The following is a 21,072-nucleotide window of genomic DNA, read 5'->3' as shown; positions in this document are numbered from 1 at the left end:
AGAAATTCGTTTGACATCTGAGGTGTACTGGTGTGCTCCCATGCATCTACCAGTGGCAATAATGCAAGTAGGCAGCATGACAAGGAATGTCTCACAACCCAAGAAGTATTTTATGTTTTTATGAGGAGAACAAAGAAATGAGAGCAGGTCTGTGAGATAGCAAAAATGAAGTTAAATTGTATTTAGGACAGATTTGTAGGAATATGGCTCTTGGAATATGATGGTGAGATAAATCTGTTCTCCATAATTGTATTGACACAATGGGGAACTTTAAGAAAGCTGAGGCCTTTTCAGGAAAATTAAATAAGTTAATTTGCAATCTGCAAAAAGCACCAGCTGGAGTGTAATGATTCATCGAAATCTCAGAACTGCTCCTTCCATGGAGAACAGGTCTGTTTTGGTTGTGGAAACTTTCTCCTTTTGAAAGCATCTGCTGCCTATCTTGTCCAGTGGCATTGCTACACCTGTTCTGACCACATACTTCAGGCAAAGGGACCCAAGAAGCGTCCTTTTCTTTCCAGATTTCTGTGTAAGGAGCCCATTCAGAGGCAAAACCATCCCAATTTTCCCAGCAAGAGAAAGGGTTTAGTATTATTTTATTAATTTGTTATAAGATGCATAGTGATTGTTAGAATTAAGGTTCATAAAAGCAAGTGAGATTCATAATTGAGTGGGAAATAATTTCTTTTCTTCTGAGTAACAGAATGATAATTTTGGGGAAAACTGAATGTATATGGTAAAAACAGGTGTGGCCATGGCAATTAGGATCCTTTTGCCTTTAAGTCTACTGCGGGAAGCTAAAAATCAGTCAATTTTTTTTCCTGGAAGTACAGACTCACGGAATGGTGGAGGTTGGAAGGGACCACTGAAGATCATTTTGTCCGAGCCTCTTGTCAAGCACAGTCACCTAGAGCCAGTTGTGGATTGTGTCCAGACGTTTTCTAAGTATCTTTGAGGATGGAGATTTCACAACCATTTTGGGCAATCTTAACCCAACTCAAACTTAAAATCTAGTTCCTTAAGCAGATCTTTCTTTGCATCCTTCTGGATATATAAAGGCAAAACAGCCAAACATTTATGCCATGTTGTATTCAAGAAAAGCAATGTTTTTAGGAAGGCACACTTTAGCCGACTTCTTAAGGAGTCCACCTCATTTTAGCCTTCATCTCACTAAGTTGCATGCAGATCATTGCAGCTGTCATTGGCTGCTATTTCCTGTCTCTTAGCAAAGCTCTGTTTGTTTCATAATGCAGAGCATTTCTGATAAGACGTAATGCTTACAATTTAGTACTACCAGTTTGGCCAGGTCATCTTTAGAGATAACTTTAATTCATTTAGTATTTTGAAATATCCCATATCTGGCTTAGAACTCAAATTTCAGTCACATCATTGAGATGGTCAATATTTTAAAGCTTGTCAGATCTTCTCTTGTCAAAGCTGCTTGATGAGCATTAACTGAGCCAAATCTGTATGTTTGTCACCTGATTATTTATCCTTTCATATCTTTACTGAAAGTTTGCTTTATTTGATTTGAACTACAGAAGATTTGTGGTGTCATATACAGAGATCTCTTAAAAATTAATGTTTATATCCTCAAAATCCTTCTCAGTTCTTACTGAATTCTAAGCATTTAGATACTTTATGTAAGCAAAATCCTTAACAAATTGAATATATGCCTCTAAGCCTTTAGAGAAGCATTTCAATCCTAGCACTGAACAATTGGAGAATTTTACATACTCAGTCCTATATTCATTTCTGTGAAATTGTCCCTAAATGCAGTAAAATGTGTCAGCATGCACCTTTAGCATTAAAAAGTGTAAAAAAGCACCTTGCATTTAAACAAAAGTCCTTTCTTTTCCAAGCCAGGTACAAAAAAAAAACCAAAACAAACAACTCAGGGAGATGCAGAAACAAAGCGTGGGATGCAAGGCTTCTAAAACTTATTTGGAGACTTCTAATACAATTCTATAATAATATTTTTGCTTTATTATTATGGAATAATGAAAATAGAAGTTTGTCTTGGTTCCAGATCAGGACAACAATGGAGTGCTAAACACATGAGTTCACGAAGTGAGGAGAGTTGTTTTTTCCTCAGCCAGTCAGCTTGGTTAGCAATGAAAACACCAGAATAGAAACAGAGTTACACATAAAAGAAAGGCAAAAAAAAACCTATGGGTTTTTAAATAAGAGAATAAATTTGATTCATTATTCATGGAAAGTGCGCTTCAAACAAACCTATCAATGAAAATTAAATGAAGAATAACAGAGCCCTGAAAAATATAGATGTAGACATAATTTCACTTACGTTTTCATTTCCTTTTAGATGTTATTGACTGAAAACATCTTGGAAAGCAGAATGCCGTATCATCAAAGAGGTTTCCATGAATGTCTCATTTTTAGCTGTCTCTTGTTTTTTCTTTTAGCAGTAGGGCTGAGACTATCAATTGTAAATGAGTTTTTAGAGAACTTTACATGTCTGATGTCACTGGTTTTGATTTTCAAATGATAATCCACGTGTCTGCTTATGAAATGAGAGAATATAAACAATGTCTAATGTTTGAAACTGAAGTAATTTTTTCTTTGCAGAATTCAGATCATATATTCACATTGCTTCTCACCTCTGCCACCTTCAAGCCTGTTTTCTGTTCTGCAGTCCCTGTTGGAACTGCAGGCAGATTAGGTTTTTCAAAAGACTTGCAGATCATTTTACCATTTCACAGCAGTTTCATCAGTTGAGGCCCCTTCTTCCAGTTTTTAAATTTAGAACTACATGTAGCATTTGGCCTTTCTCATTCAAATGTTCTCCAGTCTGAGGCAGCCACCAACAGAGTGTCTTGAGAAAGCATCTTCCACCACCCCAGCTCCTACTACATGGATCTTACACAAGCTGCCTCTTTTACTGCACATTGAGAAAATGGATGTGGGAGATGGGATTGGCTTTGGTGTTTTCTAGAGCTCTGCGTCCTTAGGACTAGCTGAATAGTCCCTGTTCTCTAACTGTGGGGCTGATTGGCATCTCACTGCTCTGATGAAAGCCTCTGTTTTGTAGTCCCACAGCAGTTTGTGCATCTGAGTTGTCGTGCCTGCACACCTTGCTGACACACTGCGCAGTATGTAAGTCACTCCGGCATCCCTTGAGTGGCTTCTGATTTTCAGGCCATACTCTTTCTACTGTAGTGGATATAAGTAGAGAGATGTGAGTTCTTTAGCCTTTGCACCCCAAGGTGGTCTCTCCTTGTGAGATCACATCTTGCTTTGTTTGGGGCTCAGGATCTTGCTTTGTTTTTCAGCTCAGGATCTTAATTTAGTAAGGAGATAGTCCTGAATAGGAATTAAGAATTTAAATATTTCCTGAATTTGATACGACAAATTTAAGGAGACTGTAAATGACCAGATATTTCATTACTTATAGCGTTATAAAATGTGTGGTCACTTTATCACACACACTAAATTTTCATATTTCTTTTTCCAATACATATATGGTGAAATGTTCTTGAAATTAGTATTTAAAGATTCTTGTTAGTCTGAGGCAGGCTTAATGCCATTCCTTTATTTATTTATTTATTTTTGTACTTGATAATGTACTTTTGTACATGGTGTGAATATCAAGATTGCTTTCTCATTTGAATATTAAGTAAGTACAAAGTGATGAGTTTAGCTTCTTTCAACAAATAAATGGCATGCTATTTCTAGACATTTTGAGGGAAATAATATTTTCCTGGTGTGTTTTTTGTTGTTTGTTTGTTTGTTTGTTTGTTTTTTACAAAGTAACTGCCACCTCCTTCCCAAATGATTGGAACATGTAAATGGCTTAACAATTTTAAGCACTTTGTATTACTTATTTAGCTGGATATACACTGAAATTGAGGACTTACTGTAACAGCATTTTCTGGAAACTCATCATGGAACAGGAGTTTGATATTTCAGTGGATAGGAACCTAACCATAAATGCAACATTGTCTCCTAGTAGGAGTGTTCCATTGAATACCCTACCTCTTTTATTTGGGAACATCTTAAGTTTTGTTTCTATGGATATTGCTGTACTATTCTTCCCTTTTCCTTCTCTTTTCTTCACCTTTCTTTCACCTCTTCTATTTCTTATTTTTACTTTACTTCCACAAGAGAATCAGCAAACATACATGTGGGGTTTTTGCACATAATTCTTGCTTTGCTTCTTCTGATGTCTGACATTAAATCCTCATGAGCAATTTTCATGTTGTCCCATGGGATTAAGAACAAGAACAAAATAATCACATAGTGGAACTCACAGTAGAGGGATTCCCTGGAAGGGTTTATTTTCCTTAAATGGCACCAAAAACAACTTTCAATTTTTTTCTTCTGTAATGTGTTTTGCTCAAAACCCTAGGGAGTGAAGACATGAAACATGGATGCCTGTTCTTGTTAGTCAGATCATGGGAAGTGTGTTTGCTTTTTCTGCTTGCTTTCCAAGTTTGGCTATGCAGAGCATTTGGAAACAGTGTTAATCTATAAAATGCTAAACTGGCCCTAAATGTCCAGCTTTTCCTACCTCCTGGAAATGGCAGTTAATTTCCCTACAGGTAGCCCTTTCATTTTGAGTCAGTTGGTACCAATACTGTGCAATTTCAAATATGTCTGAGTGTCAAAGACATGAAACTCAACAATAAATAAATAAACCAACCACATTTCCAGTTTTGATCTTGTTAATAGTACTTTCATTGGTAGTGGTATGTTTTCAGAGACTGAATTAATGGTCAGAGTTTATTTTGAAGTGGTGAATTTAATGAAGTCCATATTAAAATTTTTGAGTAGTGTTTTATTAACATACAGAATACTGTATGGTGGTTGCTTAGGGTTGCTGTTTTTCTGTGTTAAACATGATTTTTTTAAACTTGCTATGGAATAGAGCATTTATTTCCTGTGAGGCCAAACCATCTGTTATTTGTTCTAATTATTTGAGAATACAAAGGCTGAGGAGTATGGTACTGCATTGCATCCTTGTGGAAAGTGAACAGTATAGGCACATTTTCCAAGAGTGAGAGGGGAAGCAGTTTGTGACTCTGCCCTAGTAAGGAGTTCTAGCTTTGCCTCCTCGCACTGAGATGTTTATGTGTGTTGGTCTTCCACTTCACTTCTCTGGCTTGTTTTGACTGTGATCTTTTGGCATAGTTAGCATGTAGTACAGGTCTTTTGTCACCTGGAGCATTGCCTTGAATGTCAAGAGGCATTGCCTTAAATGTATTTAATGTGTGAAATGGGATGAAAGAGATTCTACAGTAGCACACAAAAGTAATTTATTGGTGTGAATGTACTATATACCTCTTGTAATGTAGTTCATGTGTCTTTGAAGGAGATGGTATGAGATAGGTGATGACTGAAGAAGCTTTTGATTCTGAATGCTCCTCTTTGTTAAATAATGAAAAAAATCAAACCTAATGTTCTGTTCAACTTTGACTGTTGTTAGAATTTCTTACCTGACTAGAGAGCGAGAGTACACATAAAGAAGAATATTTTATTTGATGCAGTTATAGTAACAGACTTTCACCGCCTTTTAAAAGCAGTCTGAATTTTTGAGAATAAAAGCAGTGAAAATGTTTGGAGGATCAAAAATTTACATGCATTTTCTTCCCTGGAAAATAATGGGGGTATAGATATTCACTTAAATTTTTTGGTTTATGTATACTTAAATTATATCTAGGAAAACTTAAAATTTTTGACAGTTTTAAACTCAGAATTACTGTACATATTACTATGAGCATAAAACATTTTATTCACAAATAGACATTAACTTTTCAAATTTTTGACTTTAATTTAAAAATATCTTCTTCCACAGCTAAATTCTAGTCATAGGAAGTTCTTGAGGAGCCAACATACACATGTATTACATGATTTTTTGCATGGAAGCAAAAAGGAGAAAGTATATATGGCACTTTCAATAAGTATGTATTTAAGCATTGCACAAGTGTAATTTTCATGTTTGCATTCCAGGAAAACAGGATACTTCTGCTGAAACTCTTCTGGGTCAGGAATCTATAAATCCTACAAGTTACTCAAGCCAGCTAGAAGACTCTGGATGTGATGTCTGTAATGACTCTGCGTTTGATTCTTTAGGCAGAGCTTCAGATTTTCACCAATCTGAGCGTAATGTCAATGCATCAAAACATTGGTTGGAAAGAGTTCCCCCACTGACTCTTTGCCATACTAGCAAGGTGCAATCTGTGACTGCTCCAGTGCATTTTTTGCAACGTTTGCTTGAAATAAGAAATCTGTCAGAAGGAGGAATTCTTCAAGCAGACTTCTCAGAGCTTGAGAATGATTCTTTCACCATATGCAATTCAGTGTCTCAGTTACTTGATGGACTTACTTTTTTTTACAACAGTCCTAAATTCCCAGCTCCAAGTTTTCTTACTGAAGGAGTTCGTGTTTTGATCAGTTTGATAACTGATACTAAATTATCTAATCATGTTTTGAAGAAGTGTTTCAAGAAGATGGAAGAATTTAAGAAAAATCTAATTCAAATTATTTTAAGAAATAGGAGTGTCAATAGGGTAAGTTTATTACATTTTCCTTCTTTCGTATCCCACTTCCATATACTGTAATATTCTCCTGGTTTTATGCATATTTAAAGTAACAGTTTGTCTTATATTTTGAAGTGTACTGCTCAGAGATTTTTTTGATTGTTCTTTTCTGCAATATGGATAAAAAATGCTCTGAAGCACTTGAAAATGTTCTTGCTCATGTTCTAGCAAGTTCTAGCCTATTCCAAAGTACAGAACTTTTAAGTAACTGATAAAAAATGCAGTTTAAAGCAACTTTATAGAAAATATGAGGGAAAACCACATTGTTTTCTTGTTATATAGAGATATACTGTAGCTATTCATTCATATGTAATGAATTTTTATTCTTTCTTCAGCATCTGAATAAAGTAGTTTGTTTGCTTCAGATATCCATCATTCTCTAGCTACTTGCAAATTTGCGTTTTAAAAATACATAAGCAAATGAATGAAGAGTTCAAAAATAATGTCCCCATCACAAAAACAAATAGGACTGAATTGCATTTTTTTTGTATTCATCACTGTGTGCTATTCCATGTATCATCTTGTTAATTTCCTTATTCAACTGAAGCATCCCTGATCTGTCTTTGCAAGATGCCCTACAGATAATGAATTGTTTCTTAGGATTTTTGGTTTTCATTCTGCCTTTTAGAGTAACTTGGAACAGACACAATGGTGGTATTTTTTGATGCTTAAATGTACCAATTTAATGTCCTCATGTAGCCATTAGAGCAAATTAAGATATTACCCTGTAATCCTTGGAGCCTAAAGAATGCATACTGGGTACTAGGTTCCTATTTTAGGATAAATTCTAAAGTTGCCTCTCAAAATGAGAGAGCTTAGAAATCAGGTATGTCTGTGGATGGCTGTGCTCATTTGTCTTAAGTTAAAATGAATCCGACTGTCTGTGTATTGAGTGTTTATTCCAGAACATGAACATCAAACAAATATTATTACCAAATTAAGAGGACATTGGGTGAAAAAATGGCATGTAGGAAGAAAATTAGGGAGGCCAAAGCTCAGTTCAAACTTAATTTGACAACTTCTGTAAAGGATAATGAAAAATGTTTTTTACAAATTTATTAATGGTAAAAGGAAGGGTAAGACCAACCTTTCTTCTCTATTGGATGTGGGAGGGAACTTAGTAACTGCAGATGAGGAGAAAGCAGAAGTGCTTAATGCCTTCTTTGCCTCAGTCTTTAGTGGGAAGACAGCTTGTCCTCAGGACAACTGTCCTTGTGGATTGGTAGTTGGTGTCAGGGAGCAGAATGGTGCCCCTTTTATCCAGGAGAAGGCATTCAGAGAACTGCTGAGATGCTTGGACACTCATAAATCTGTGGGCCCAGATGGGATCCATCCCAGGATGATGAGGGAGCTGGCAGAGGAGCTTGCAAAGCCACTCTCCATCATTTACAACCAGTCCTGGCTCACTGGTGAGGTTCCGGAAGATTGGAAATTGGCCAATGTGACACCCATTCACAAAAAGGGTGGGAAGGAGGATCCCTGTAATTACAGGCCGGTTAGGCTGACCTCAGTACCTGGTAAGGTAATGGAGCAGTTTATACTGAGTGTCATCATGCAGCACCTACAGGATGGCCAGGGTCTCAGGCCCAGCCAGCACGGGTTTAGGAGGGGTAGGTCATGTTTGACCAACCTGGTGACTCACCTGGTGGATGCAGGAAAGACTGTGAATATTGTCTGTTTGGACTTCAGCAAGGCCTGCGACACTGTCTCCCACAGCACACTCCTGGAAAAGCTGGCAGCCCGGGGCTTGGACAGGAGCACTCTTTGCTGGGTTAAGAACTGACTTAAGAGAGTGGTGGTGAATGGTGCTGCATCCAGCTAGTGGCCAGTCACCAGTGGTGTCCCTCAGGGGTCTGTGCTGGGGCCAGTTTGGTTCAATATTTTTATTGATAACATGGATTAAGCTATTGAATCTTTCATTAGTAAATCTGCAGACGACACTAAGCTGGGAGCGTGTGTCAATCTGTTGGAAGTTAGGAGGGCTCTGCAGAGAGACCTGGAACAGTTGAATGGATGGGTGGAATCCAGTAGGATGACATTTAAGAAGTCCAAGTGCCGAGTCTTGAATTTTGGTCACAAAAACCCCTGCAGTGTTACAGGCTGGGGGTGGTGTTGCTGGACAGTGCCCAGGCAGAAAGGAATCTGGGGATTCTGGTGACAGCAGCTGAACATGAGCCAGCAGTGTGCCCTGGTGGCCAAGAGGGCCAGTGGCACCTGGCCTGGATCAGGAATGATGTGACCAACAGGAGCAGGGAGGTCATTCTTCCCCTGTACTTGGCACTGGTGAGGCCACACCTCAGGTGCTGTGTCCAGTTCTGGGCCCTCAGTTTAGGAAGGACATTGAGACACTTGAGCGCGTCCAGAGGAGTCAACGGGGCTGGTGAGGGGCTTAGAATACAAACCCTGTGGGGAACAACTGAGGGAGGAAGCTGGGGTTGTTTAGCTTGGAGAAAAGGAACTCAGAGGTGACCTTATCACTCTCTACAACTCCCTGAAAGGTGGCTGTGGTCAGGTGGGGGTGGGTCTCTTTCTCCTGGCAGCAACTGACAGAACGAGAGGATGCAGTCTTAAGCTGCGCCAAGGGGAATAGAGGTTGGATATTAGGAATTTTTTTTTTACAGAAGGGGTGATAATGTACTGGAATGGTCTGCCGGGGTGATGCAGTTGCCATCCCAGGATATGTTTAAAAAAAGACTGGATGTGGCATTCGGTGCCATGCTTTAGTTGAGGTGTTAGGGCATGGGTTGGATGATCTTGGAGGTCTCTTCCAACCTAGTGATTCTGTGAGAAGGATATACCTGTATTATGGTTAGGAAACATTCAGGCTGAAATCTTTTCAGGACTAGAACCTTGTGTTTCTACTACCAGAAACATCTCTACTTTAGTGTCAGCATGGTGCAAGACTCAGTCTTTAATTAGAGGTGTCCCTCATCAGTGTTTTGAAAGGACGTGACCATACATTCCATTTGTATTTATCTGGATTTCCTGTTGATTGGAGGAATCTGGCAAAATTTAAGTGAGAGGTCTTAGATGGGAGAAAATACTTTGATAGATCAGGGATGTTTCAGGTCTGCAAAGTATTTTTATGAATCATTCAGGAGAGATGTAATACAGCCACATAATTTGAAAGTGGTAAATTTTCTCTGAATAACTTCACTAAAACAAACAGATGTCTTTTAATGAGATATGTTGTATCTTGCTTCCGCCAAAATATTGACTTCAGTCATTACTATTGGCAGCCATTACTTCAGTCAAACAGGTTAAAAGAGTTTAAAAATCGTATAAACCAATTACTAAGGGATAATCCTGGAGGTTTCTAGATTAGAGGTTTGGTTTTCTTTAAACTGAATTGGAAATAGAAATAAATGGAAATGTAGCATTCAGAATTAGCAGTGTAAATTGTGTAACTAATTCTACATGTGCTGTGTACCAGATATCTCCCAGGAACACTTCATACAGGTGGTGATTGAAATAGCAAGATTATAGGTTTAAAAAAACAAAAAAACTACCATTACTTACAAGGCTATCTTCTGGAAAGAGTCGCAAACTGTATGAATTCCAGGAAAATGCTTAAATCCCTCCAGAATAAACATACTAATATTTTGTTGTATCTAACCTTACTGTCAAAAAGCATTTGTATAGACAGCTATGCAGCAAAGTAGTATTTGGTACAGCTTTCCCTTTACTATCGTCATCATTAAAACTGTCAGGGACTTTCAAGAATAAAAGGCTGTGAGAAACACCTTAAAAAAGCTCACAGAGGGAAGTGGCTGTGAATTACACTTAATGAATTACATTTTCAAAGGTAATCTCAGTGTTTTTCAGAACAAGTTAAATAAATTTAAATAATCTTTGGGAATTGGAAAAGGAATCATTATCTCTACCTTAGATGTAATGGGAGAAAAACAGCAGCAGAATTACTTGCTGTAACTGTTGAATCCTATTGTTTGAAATGTTCCTAATTATAAAACATTGAAAACTGTAAAACCAGCAGAGGTGTGTACTCTGAAATTTTTTCCTGGATCCAGCTGCCTAAAGCTGTGTGCTTTGGATAGAGTCTGACCTGAAACTCCAAACTGACATAGGTATCAAAAGGAAAAAAATAAGTTTGTCAATTAAGGTATGTGAGAGAAAATAAAAGGTAATTTTGCATAAAACATTAAATTATCTATATCAAAAATCTAAAAATGGCCTCTTGAATTTTCCTTTTTTAAATTTTCCCCTTCTGTTTTGGAGAGCAGCTCAGAAATATGTACACAGTTGTTAGACACACAATCTTTTCGAATAAACCTGGAAATATCTAAAAAAGGAGCCCTCAAGTCACAGCTGCTTAGGGTGAAGCATAAATGAATGTTCAGAGGTGCAACAATCTGTGCAAGGCCTGACTTTGCACCTGCTGCTGGCATGGTTTTGCATCCCTGTATGGCTGCCACAGGAAAGCTTGTAAGGATCCTATATCTAACTCTGCTACAGATGAGCTGTTGCTTTCATGCAGCAAAATGTGTGACAGTCACTGCTGATCTGTGGAGCAAGCACTTTGTTCATCACCAATTTTTGAGTCCTCATCACTGAGACCTTTGGGGATTTGTAGCAGTGTGTATTGCCTTTCAGTTTGCAAATTGTTCATTTGTGCAGAGTCACTCCACTGGCACACTCTGCTATGTCACAGAACCACTGTCGTATTTATGTAGGTTCCTTGCAAGTCCTGCTTTCAAACTGACCAAAGTGTCATCTATATATATAACTATAAAACTCTGTGAGCTTGTATTCTGTTGGCAGAGCCACTGGCTCTGGCTTTCAAATGAACTCTACTACCTGACAAAACATGGGAAAACATTTTGCATGGAAAACTCTGGTAGGAGCTACGGTATGTAATTACAGTCCTTACAATAGAGTGGAAACTTCAGAAAGGAAGCACTGGAACATAGTTTTTTGCTTAATCTACCTGTTTGGGATTTGACAGTGTCTGTCTTCATCCACCTCCGCAGAGAGACAGCAAATGTACGTTTTTCCTGCTCCTAGTTGCATCACTCACTCACTGGCACTGAAGTGTTCCTATTCTGTTGATGTTTGTATCTGTTGTGTAGAGTATGTTCAAACAGGAGATCATTTGTCCTATATCAGAAAAATGCAACAGTTGGAGGCACTAGGGGATTCCCAGCTCCCTGTGCTGTTTAGGGTAGCATATGTGTTTTGTATTTCTGGTGAGGTTTTGGACAGCTCATGACAGTAGAGTGCTTCAGAGGTGGTATCCTAGAGCTTGCCTGGAAGCCTCCTGTGGTGAATCTGGGCTGTCTGTAGGTTCATAATATATGGAATTATCTTTAAAAGTCAAACCTCTTCTAACAGAAATTAAGATGTTTTATATGTGTCATATTTGCATCTCTTGTCTACACAGCTGTGTGAAACTTCAAAACAGGTTTTGTGAGGGAATCCAGAGTCTCATTTATTACTTTGGAGATAAAAGAAAAATAGATTTATATTTAGCCTCTTTCAGTGCAGTTCAGTTGTGTTCAAAGCTGTCATGGCCAAGTACGTCACGGGGTGCTGCATTACATGGGATTTCTGTGGTGTGATCCTTAGTGGTGTCACACCAGTTTGTCAGTACTGCAGACAGTTCAGTTCACTGGTTGTACAGAGAACAGTCAATGCAGTCAATACTCTAATTCAAAGTCTGGCTAATGCATCTGTTGTGGGCCAAAAGGTCCTGGCCTTCACACTGGGTTTTTTACAGGGATCTGTGTCTGTTTCTTGGACCTCATGTTTTAAGGAGTTAACCAAAAGACAAAGACACTACTTTTGGGATTCTAACGTTGAGCTGTGTTGGGGTCCTGTTCAACAAATACCTCGTCTCTCTGGCCCATCTCACTCATAATCTCTTTCAAACAAGACCTAGAAGGAAGAGAGATTTGTTTCAGTGGTCTGTTGTTCTTTGCTTCTCATGCTATGTTTAAAACAGCAATACTGACTTTGAAGATGATACTAAGTCATGAATTGCTGTTCCAGTCAAACAACACACACAAAGAAAGGTTACGGGATATTTCCTTCTTATTTTTTTAACCTTTTCTTTTTCAGAAATTGGCTACCTTTAGGGTAGTTGTTTTGAAGTTACTAGCATTAACAGCATCTGGAGGAACACTGAGACATCAACATAGTTTTAGGAACTTCTCTTTTCCTGTTTGGGACTTTATTGCCCATTTTAATTTTTCTCTCATGTTTCATCTAAAAGCCTTTATGCAAAATTTTGCCAGTGCTCGAAATGCTGCTATTGATAACATTTAACAGAAAAGCAAATGCAGAAGTTCTAAGTAGTAGTTTGATGCCTTTACTGGATATTTGTGTGAGAAAAAATTCACAATCCTTTGTGAGAATAACAAGTTGAAAAGTAATATATTGAAAAGCAGAAGGAGAAATGTTTATATCTCAGTGGCAATTATGTAATGAAATGTATATGTGTTCTTGTGCAGTTAAAACTGCACACATTCATCAGAACCATGGTTTTGAATCTTTTCTTATCTAGGATTCAAATTGTATGATTTGTTAATGACTGAATTTTCGTGGAAGAGAGTAATCATAAACTTACTCTGATGCTTGAATACGTGCAACAGTCTGCATTTAATACATGCTGCAGCTAGTTGTGGGTAACAGTAAATTTCCCCAGCTGTGTATAGGTTTGCAGTATCTTTTGTCAGCCACAGCCAAGACAGGACTTAACCCATCGGTTTACAAGAGTCTTTCATACTTAGGGAAAAATAAGATTTAAAAACAGTTATTCCTGTCACTGGTGGTTTTCAAATGTAAAACAAGCAGGCTTCAGTTTTCCTAATTAATTGAGTCTCAAGGGGTATATTATGGGTGCATTTTCATCAGGAAAAGGATTTTGCTTTTTTAGGGGAAGAGCACTTCATTTGTATGAATATTAAAACATGTTGCCTGGATTTTGAGGTCTAGTAAGAGTCAATGTTTGAATATCTTGATTATTGAATTAAATTTTCTCAGTAACCTGTTGTCCTTATGAAGAGAGTTAAGTCAAATGGTAATCAAAATCCATTGTCTTGAAAATTACTACTGTCTAAAGTACTCGCCAATCTGACTGACCCTCATTTACTTCAGTAAAATGGATCAGAGAAATAATAAGACAAGAATGAATGAAAGAAAATGTCCATCCCCCTCTCAGCCATCCTCAGCTGATGCAGATCATACACTAAAGCTACAATCGTGGAAGAACTACAGGACAAAGTTGGCTTTTCCAGCAGATGATGGGTGGGCTGAAGCTTGCCATTAGGACAAGAGCCTGTGAGCTCAATGCCACCTGCAAAAAGACTTTGTCAAGAGGTGTTACAGTTCTGTCTGCTTTATCTCAGCCAAAGTCAGGATGAAAGACATGGGAAACGTTGAGTCAAGTTTGGTCTTGGTTGTTTATTATTTTTTATCTATTTACAGTCTCACGAAGCGTGAGCTCCAACTAATAAGATAGAGAAATGAGGCAAAATGGAGTGCTTCTAACTCTCACCAAGGCTCTTTAAGAGATAATTACCCAATACCAAGGTGACACCTATATTATTTATACTTTTGACCCAATAATGACTTGTAATGTGGACCTTTTTCACCCAATTAGAGAAAACCACCCACATCTGTGAAGAAAATGAAGAAGAAGGCAAAAAAGAAGTACCCAGACAACACTCTGAATCCTCCATCTTGGCCCAAACACTTTACTGTATACCAAAACCCCAAATCTAAGTTTTTCACCCTGTGAGATCACACACCACTATTCAAACTACACACCCACAACCCCTGTGCTATCACACAATCTCAGAAGCCTGTTCCAAGGCCTCAAGTCAAGTGCAGTGCTTGCCTTAGGGTCAGCACCCCTCAGCTCAGAAAGCCTGAAATTTTCAGCCTCCAGGGTCCCAACAAAGAGGCTCTCCTTGATCAGGGGCCTGTAGTAGATCCCAGTCAAAAGGTTCCCTTTGCTGCCTCAGTCTCTGATTCTTGCCCACTGGCTTTCATGCTGCTTGTGGTTGTTCTCTGAGCTGGAGCTCAATCCAGCTCTTGATAGAGAGGGCAACCCTTCCATTTCTCCTTTCTCCCCTGTTTATTTTGAACACTCTTTAGCCTTCAATAATCATGTTCCAGTCATGGGATTTGTCCCACTGAACTTCCAACCAATGGTAAGGTTGTAGCTTTCTAGCAGCACAGTGGCTTCCAGCTCCTCCAGTTTTTGCCCTTGCTGTGTGTATTGGTGTAAAGGCACCTCAGCTGAGTTGTCAGCCATGTCACCTTCCTAGAGGAACACCTGTTAATTCCTTTGAGACATTTCCCTCCCTGGTATTTCCCTGTTGGCTTCTGTTACTCAGGAGTCCCTGGCTCATATCCCTAAGACTGCAAGTGTGCTTCAGTGCGGCTAGCACATTTCGGAATCAGCAGCAGAGGATCTTCACTAGCACCCCGTGGCTCTAATCTTTGCATATCACACCACAGCTTTCCAGGGACAATACTGGCAGCAGTGAAGCCAGCTGATGGTTTGAGTGGAGAACATCAAGTTAAGAAGAGTGGAGGGAAGCATGAACAAGATTATGAAAGAGGGGAAATTTAGCCTGGGTATTAAGAAGAAATTCTCTACTGTGAGGGCAGTAAGATACTGAAACAGATTGCCCTGAGAAGTTGTGGATGTGCCAGGCCTGGCAGTGTTAAAGGTCAGGCTGGATAAGCCCTTGAGTAACCTGGTCTAATGGGAGATGTCTATGCCCAGGCAGAGAGGGCAAAGTAGATGATATTTAAGATACCTTCCAGCCTTAACATTCCAGGATTGTATGATTCTGTAAAGGGATAAAGGCAGAGTAAGGGCTTGAGATGTGGTCTACAGAGCACAGTTGAAATAATATGTTTAAATTCTCGAGAATGATAGGTAGAATAAATACTGGCATGTAAACAGGAAGAGAGAGCTACAGGAGAACCATCAATTAACAAAGGAAGCAATGTGAAGATAAGATAAAGGGGTGCTAATGTTCTCTATAAAAGTGAGCTTTTCAACTGGCTTTGATGATTAGGTGTGGAAGTCAGGTTGGACTAAATGGGTGAGAGTAATCAAAGGCGAAAATAGTTTTGTGTGTAACACCTCACAATTTGGGGATGCCTGCAATAATTATTTGCCTGTCCTGTATTGCCAAATGTCAGTTTATTGAGAAAGAGAGCTGTTACTTGGGACAAAAACTTTTAAATTAGCAAAACAGAAAAGAAGGTACAGTTTTCGTAGTTTAATGGTGTAGTGAATCACACAACTCATCAAGGAATTAAAAAACTCACAAAATTAAAAAAATCAAAGTTAAACTCACAAATTTTAACTATCCACTATTAAATAAAATCTAACACAGTGATAAATGAGTTCTAGAAAACTAATTTGTAAGTTTTTTATGCTATTTCCTGGGAAACAGAGCTTACAGTAGTGTGCTGTCTGCTTTGGTTATCAGTCATTTCCTCTGCAAGTAACTTTTGATAGCCAGCTTGAAATCATTTGGAAAGAAGTGAAAGGTCAATAGTGCCTTCAAGTAGGCTTTAAAATCTGTAGCTAGGTAAAGGAGAAACCAAATTAGTATGCCTGAGATAAGCCGAACATTGACATTATATATTCATTTTGGCAACAGCCCGGTCGACAGTCCACACATCCTTCCCAGATACTGTCACAGCATTACCCTCTCTTGCTCTCCTTGAATAACATGGGAAGACAGTACAACCTGGGGTGTGGGAGGATGACTAGGGAGAGGTGATGCAGGACCTGAACAGTGAACCAGGCTCCGTTATTTCCTGTTTCTAGTGAAATATATTTTACCATTTAATTTTCTGACTGCTTTTACCTGAGGATTCCTGAAATGCATTGGTTTTATTTCATCTTCAACATTAAACAAGCCCAGGGGATTAAAAGCTTTCTGTTCCTTTTTAACACTGGATAGATTTGAGAGCTGAACATATGCTTTTATCTTTAATGAAACTACATACTATTAGATTCTTTTTTTTTTAGTTTTAATGTTTCCAGAGTAGTGTAACAGAGTAACTGTTACAGAGTACAGTTAGCAAGACATGAGCATTGCTGTACAACAAAATCTTACTTCTGTTTGCTATTTTCAGATTTATTACTTATATCCTATAAATTCATTCTGAATGCATTTAATTCATATAGTCTAACAGCACTATCTTAGCCTTCTTTGTTGTCTCTTATTTTCTCAAAATATTCTTATACGAATATAAGTGATCCATCAAGTTACAATGTAAAACCATTGTTCTTTAATAAATCAGTGGAATTTTAAAAATCAGTATCAATATTTATTAAATATAATAATAATATATTTTCTATAGTATGTTACTGTGAATTTTTTTATTATAAGGATATGTTTAATAAGAATATTTATTCAGTGTTAATAAGTTAACCAGTGGGATTTTTTGTTGCCGCTGATACCCATATCTTAAGTACCCTAAGTGGCTTCATTACAAAATACAAAATACCTATTTACTTCTCTTAGTAGGGGCTGAGGCTTTAAATTTCGAGGTCCCCTGTTATCTAGTCCTCGAAAGTTCCAAATAGAAAATGACAACTTTTGCCAAATGACAAAAGATAACAGAATTTTTGTGAAAGATCCTATTTTAGTTATATCTCAGGAGCTAGCATTAACAATAATTGCACAAAAAAGTTTCATTGCTTCATTATCTATCAAAAATTATGTAAGCAAATAGAAGAGAGCTTGAAGAAGAACAACAATATTCATGTTTTTCTGTGATCTTTGCAGAGGTTACCTTGAAAAACTGCTCTCAATTGCCTAGTTTGCTTGCTTGCCAAAGGCAAATTAGCAAGTATCTCAGTGTTATGCTCTGAAAATATAGAACTGTAAAATTTGTATCCCTCCTTAATTTATTAAAAGAAATAAGAATGAATGGCAACTTCACTGAAAAATATGCTATTTTTAAGCATTTTTTAAACCATGACTTGAAGCAGTTGTATCCTTGGGAACATGGCTGCTCTCAAGGCAGAACTATCAATGTATTGCAAACTTGTTTCTAGTAGACACTGCGGAAGACTTTCAAAATTTTAATTTCTGCTTTGTTTTTAAAAAGAGGAGTCACTGTTTTGTTTGGAGGGGTATATATTTCCAGTATATGAAAGTCTCATTTTAATTTATATGTCCTCAAAGCACAGGTAGGTGCATGCATTACATTATGCCTTCATATCATTTTCATTGTTCAGAAACCTATTTTTGTCACATCTTCATTCACATTTCATATTTATAGACTCTTTGATGTATATGTTGATGAACGATTTTAATTACGCAGGTTTTTGAAGCTGTATGTGTACAATTTACAAGTTCTTTTTAATCAGAGGAGTTTACTTTGTATCTCTGTCTGCATGCAGATTCAATTCTGAACTTGAGACTTGTGTGTCTTTTGTAGATTTCTTTTGATACTTGTTTTGGGATTACACGCAGAAGTGAAGTGATTGAAGGCAAAGTTTTGTTCAAATTGGGTTGTTCTGACTCTCCATAGGAGTCTCATGTTGGGCAGATGATAACCAAGCTGATCCAGCTCTTCAGCTGGAAGGGGCTGCTGAATAGGCATTGCATCAACTGCTGATCAGGCAGTCAAGCAAGAACTGTAAATGCAAAGCTGCCTAATTAATGGGGTTTACAGCAAAAAATTTCAGTCTACCTTGCTGTCTACTTACCTAGTCCAGAATTTGGTCAGTGACAATTTTACAAGAGACGGTGTTGAAAACCATGGTAAAGTCAAGGTAAAATGTTTCCCCTAAATCAAATCATGCTGACTGCTCCTGGAACACCTTTCTGCCTTTCGTGTGTTTGGAAGAGTTTCCCAGCAGGATTCATCTGATGCAAACTTGTAAATGGTGGGCAAGTATTTTTATTCATATATATATGTATGTATATATATTTATGTCTGCATCTGTATACACATATGAGTTGGCTGGAGGTATAATCTAGGTTGTTAATAGGATGCAGTGGTGTGTTTCGAGTGGTTAAAACATCATAGTTATTCTTAGGCATACAAATTTGTGTGATAATATCCTTTTGTCAGTCAAAAATACTCATTTACAAAGAGTTACTGAATATTAGTGTTCTAGGGGATATACATTTATGCAAGAATACAAATTATAGTAATTCTATTTAATGTGTCTTCTTTTTCCTTTGAAATAATTCCAGTGTGTTTACATATAGAAAATCTGGTGTACTTTGCAGAGCTGTATGCTTCATTACATAATAGCTATTTATTTCAATTTCAGGGAACAAAAAAACGGGTGTTTTTTTTAGTAGAAGAAACTGTGACAAAACATTACTAACTTAATTCTCATGTAAGTCTACATCACTACTCTTGTGGCTCAGGAGAAATTGTTAAAGAACAGTATGAAAGTGAATTGTTTGGATTTGAAAATACATACAGATACATAGTGTGTCTTCTAGCAGTTAGCATTTAATCAAGTTTTTTCCTGATAACTATATTGACAGAACACCCTAGTACAGCTCCCAGCTCACATGTTTGAATTTCAAAGAATTTGTTTGTTCATTTATCTTGCTGTGAAAAGCAGAACTGTATGTGCAGGGTAGTCACCGATTTGCTGTGTGAAGAGATGGGTATGATGACATCTAATGCTGAAAAGTGGTATCCTGGGGAGTTCACACTTTTGGAGGAGTTTGTTCACGTGACAGTTTCCTGTGGTATTAATCTTGTGAGGATAGATGTCCATTTCTCATTGATCTCATACGTCTGTAATCAATAGAATTTTAAACTCTAAAATTTTGAATTGGGCATTTTCTTTAACATTTTAATATGTAAATCCCATTTCTACTGAAAGTAATTGTTTGGGATAAAAAAAGATTGAGCTGCATTTTGAAAGATTAAATTTGCTGTTATTTCTCTTTAGTTTCAGGCACTGCATTCTGTATCAGAAACGCTGGGTTTGCTAGGAAGGAACAACGTACTAAGAAATTCTTTAATATCACTTCTCCTATCAGAAGTCCGTCAGTTTGCTGAGCAGTTGTTGCAGGCTCACCAGGTAGTGTCATCTTTTCTTTCGGAGAAAGGCTAAAGAGTGATGTTGGGAGGTGTTTTGGCTGTATTTATTTGCTTCTTAAAATGTAAAAAAAGCATAATTCTATGGAATATTCAGATTTAAGAATCCAGAAAATGCTAGGAGCTACCTTAAACAGTAAATTCAAAAAGAGAGAAAAAAAAAAAAAGAGAAAATTCCATATGGAAAGGTAAAATCAGACTGCATAATAAATAGACTGTATAGGTTATTAGATCATACTATATAGTTTGCAAAATACTTGAAATAATGAGTTAGAAAACAGTGCCATGTATAAATTGTTGACTGTGCAGGAAATACAACTTTGGTATTCAGCTGAACACACAATAGAACTTTGATGTTCTCTCTCTGACTCATGTAAAACTGGAAAGTCAGCTGCTTTATTTTATTTCAGAATTAGATTTCACATTTCACATTATTAGGGTGAATTATTTCAAATTATTAATTTTCATGATGCAAAAGTTATCCAGCACATAATATTGATTAGTTTGTTACAATGAGTAGGAAGTAAAGAGCAGAATAGAATTTTTGGTAAAATTTATTCTTAAATTAAATTTTTTCCAGTAAACTCTAGAGGAAAGAGAGAGAGAATGGATGTTCCTTTAACATTTGAAAAAGAGATATTTGAAATAAATAAGGGTTTCATAGGTTTTTCATTTATCTGTATGTGTTGGTACGTATTTTATGCAAAATGTTCAGCTTCACTTGGGATTGCAACTTGATTTTACAGTATCCTAAAAACTTCTTATTTGGTGGCAAATAAATTTATTGGTACATATCAAAAACATTCACCATGGATTTATTTTGCAGTAGTCTAATTTAACAAAAGGCATAGGAGTTGCTCAAGCAGTCTTAATTCTTTTTCTCTCTAGGATATGGTATAGTAGTAAGTTTGGACTGTTGGAGAGGGAGCATGCAATTGCCAAGCCAGATTTCTAGTTTGAATCGTATTCTGAAAATGCCAGTTTTGAAGGAATTAGACAATGAGCTGTGTCTTATTTTAGGTCACTGTTATCATGCTAGATTTATTGATGGCAAACAAAAGTCAACAGACTTATAACAACTGTAAGGATAGGGAAGTGTGTAATTAAAAAAAATAATTGTTTTTTTAAGTTTAAAGCAGTTGTTAATTTTTAACATTATTAAATCTCACCTACTTAACAGGATTAGTCGTCTTTCTTTTCAGTTTTGCCAGTGGCAACACAGAACATTTCAGTGCTCCACAGGGATGTCAAGGTCATACTAAGCATTGTGCTTTTCTGAGTTAGTTACTATGGAACTGCTTAACCTTGCCATACTGTGATTATTTTTATTGCTTTCATATTTGGTGAAGCCTCAGGAGCTGGGAATCTGTCAATCTGTATCTGACACTCTGTAGGACTTTGAAAAACTTCAGTATGTGTAGGGAAAATAACTGAAGTTCTGGTT

At 37.3% G+C, this 21,072-nt stretch overlaps 1 protein-coding gene across 2 annotated transcripts in view; it reads left to right on the top strand.

Annotated features, from left to right (window-relative positions):
* MEI4 (meiotic double-stranded break formation protein 4) overlaps nt 1-21,072 on the top strand; it is a 76,498-nt gene that overhangs the window by 16,412 nt on the left and 39,014 nt on the right. The window contains exons 3-4 of one of the 2 annotated variants that reach the window (XM_083858584.1): nt 5,968-6,527; nt 19,480-19,611. In XM_083858584.1, the coding sequence (XP_083714710.1) occupies nt 5,968-6,527; nt 19,480-19,611 (692 nt within the window). The remainder of the gene's footprint in view (nt 1-5,967; nt 6,528-19,479; nt 19,612-21,072) is intronic. The other variant, XM_083858585.1, reaches the window with a different exon arrangement.

This window comes from Zosterops lateralis (genome assembly GCF_965231275.1).
Source record: "Zosterops lateralis genome assembly, chromosome: 3".
In the NCBI taxonomy this organism is placed as follows: Eukaryota; Metazoa; Chordata; class Aves; order Passeriformes; family Zosteropidae; genus Zosterops; species Zosterops lateralis.
The sequence above is the reverse complement of the archived record's forward strand: the minus strand, read 5'-3'. Positions and strand labels throughout refer to the sequence as shown.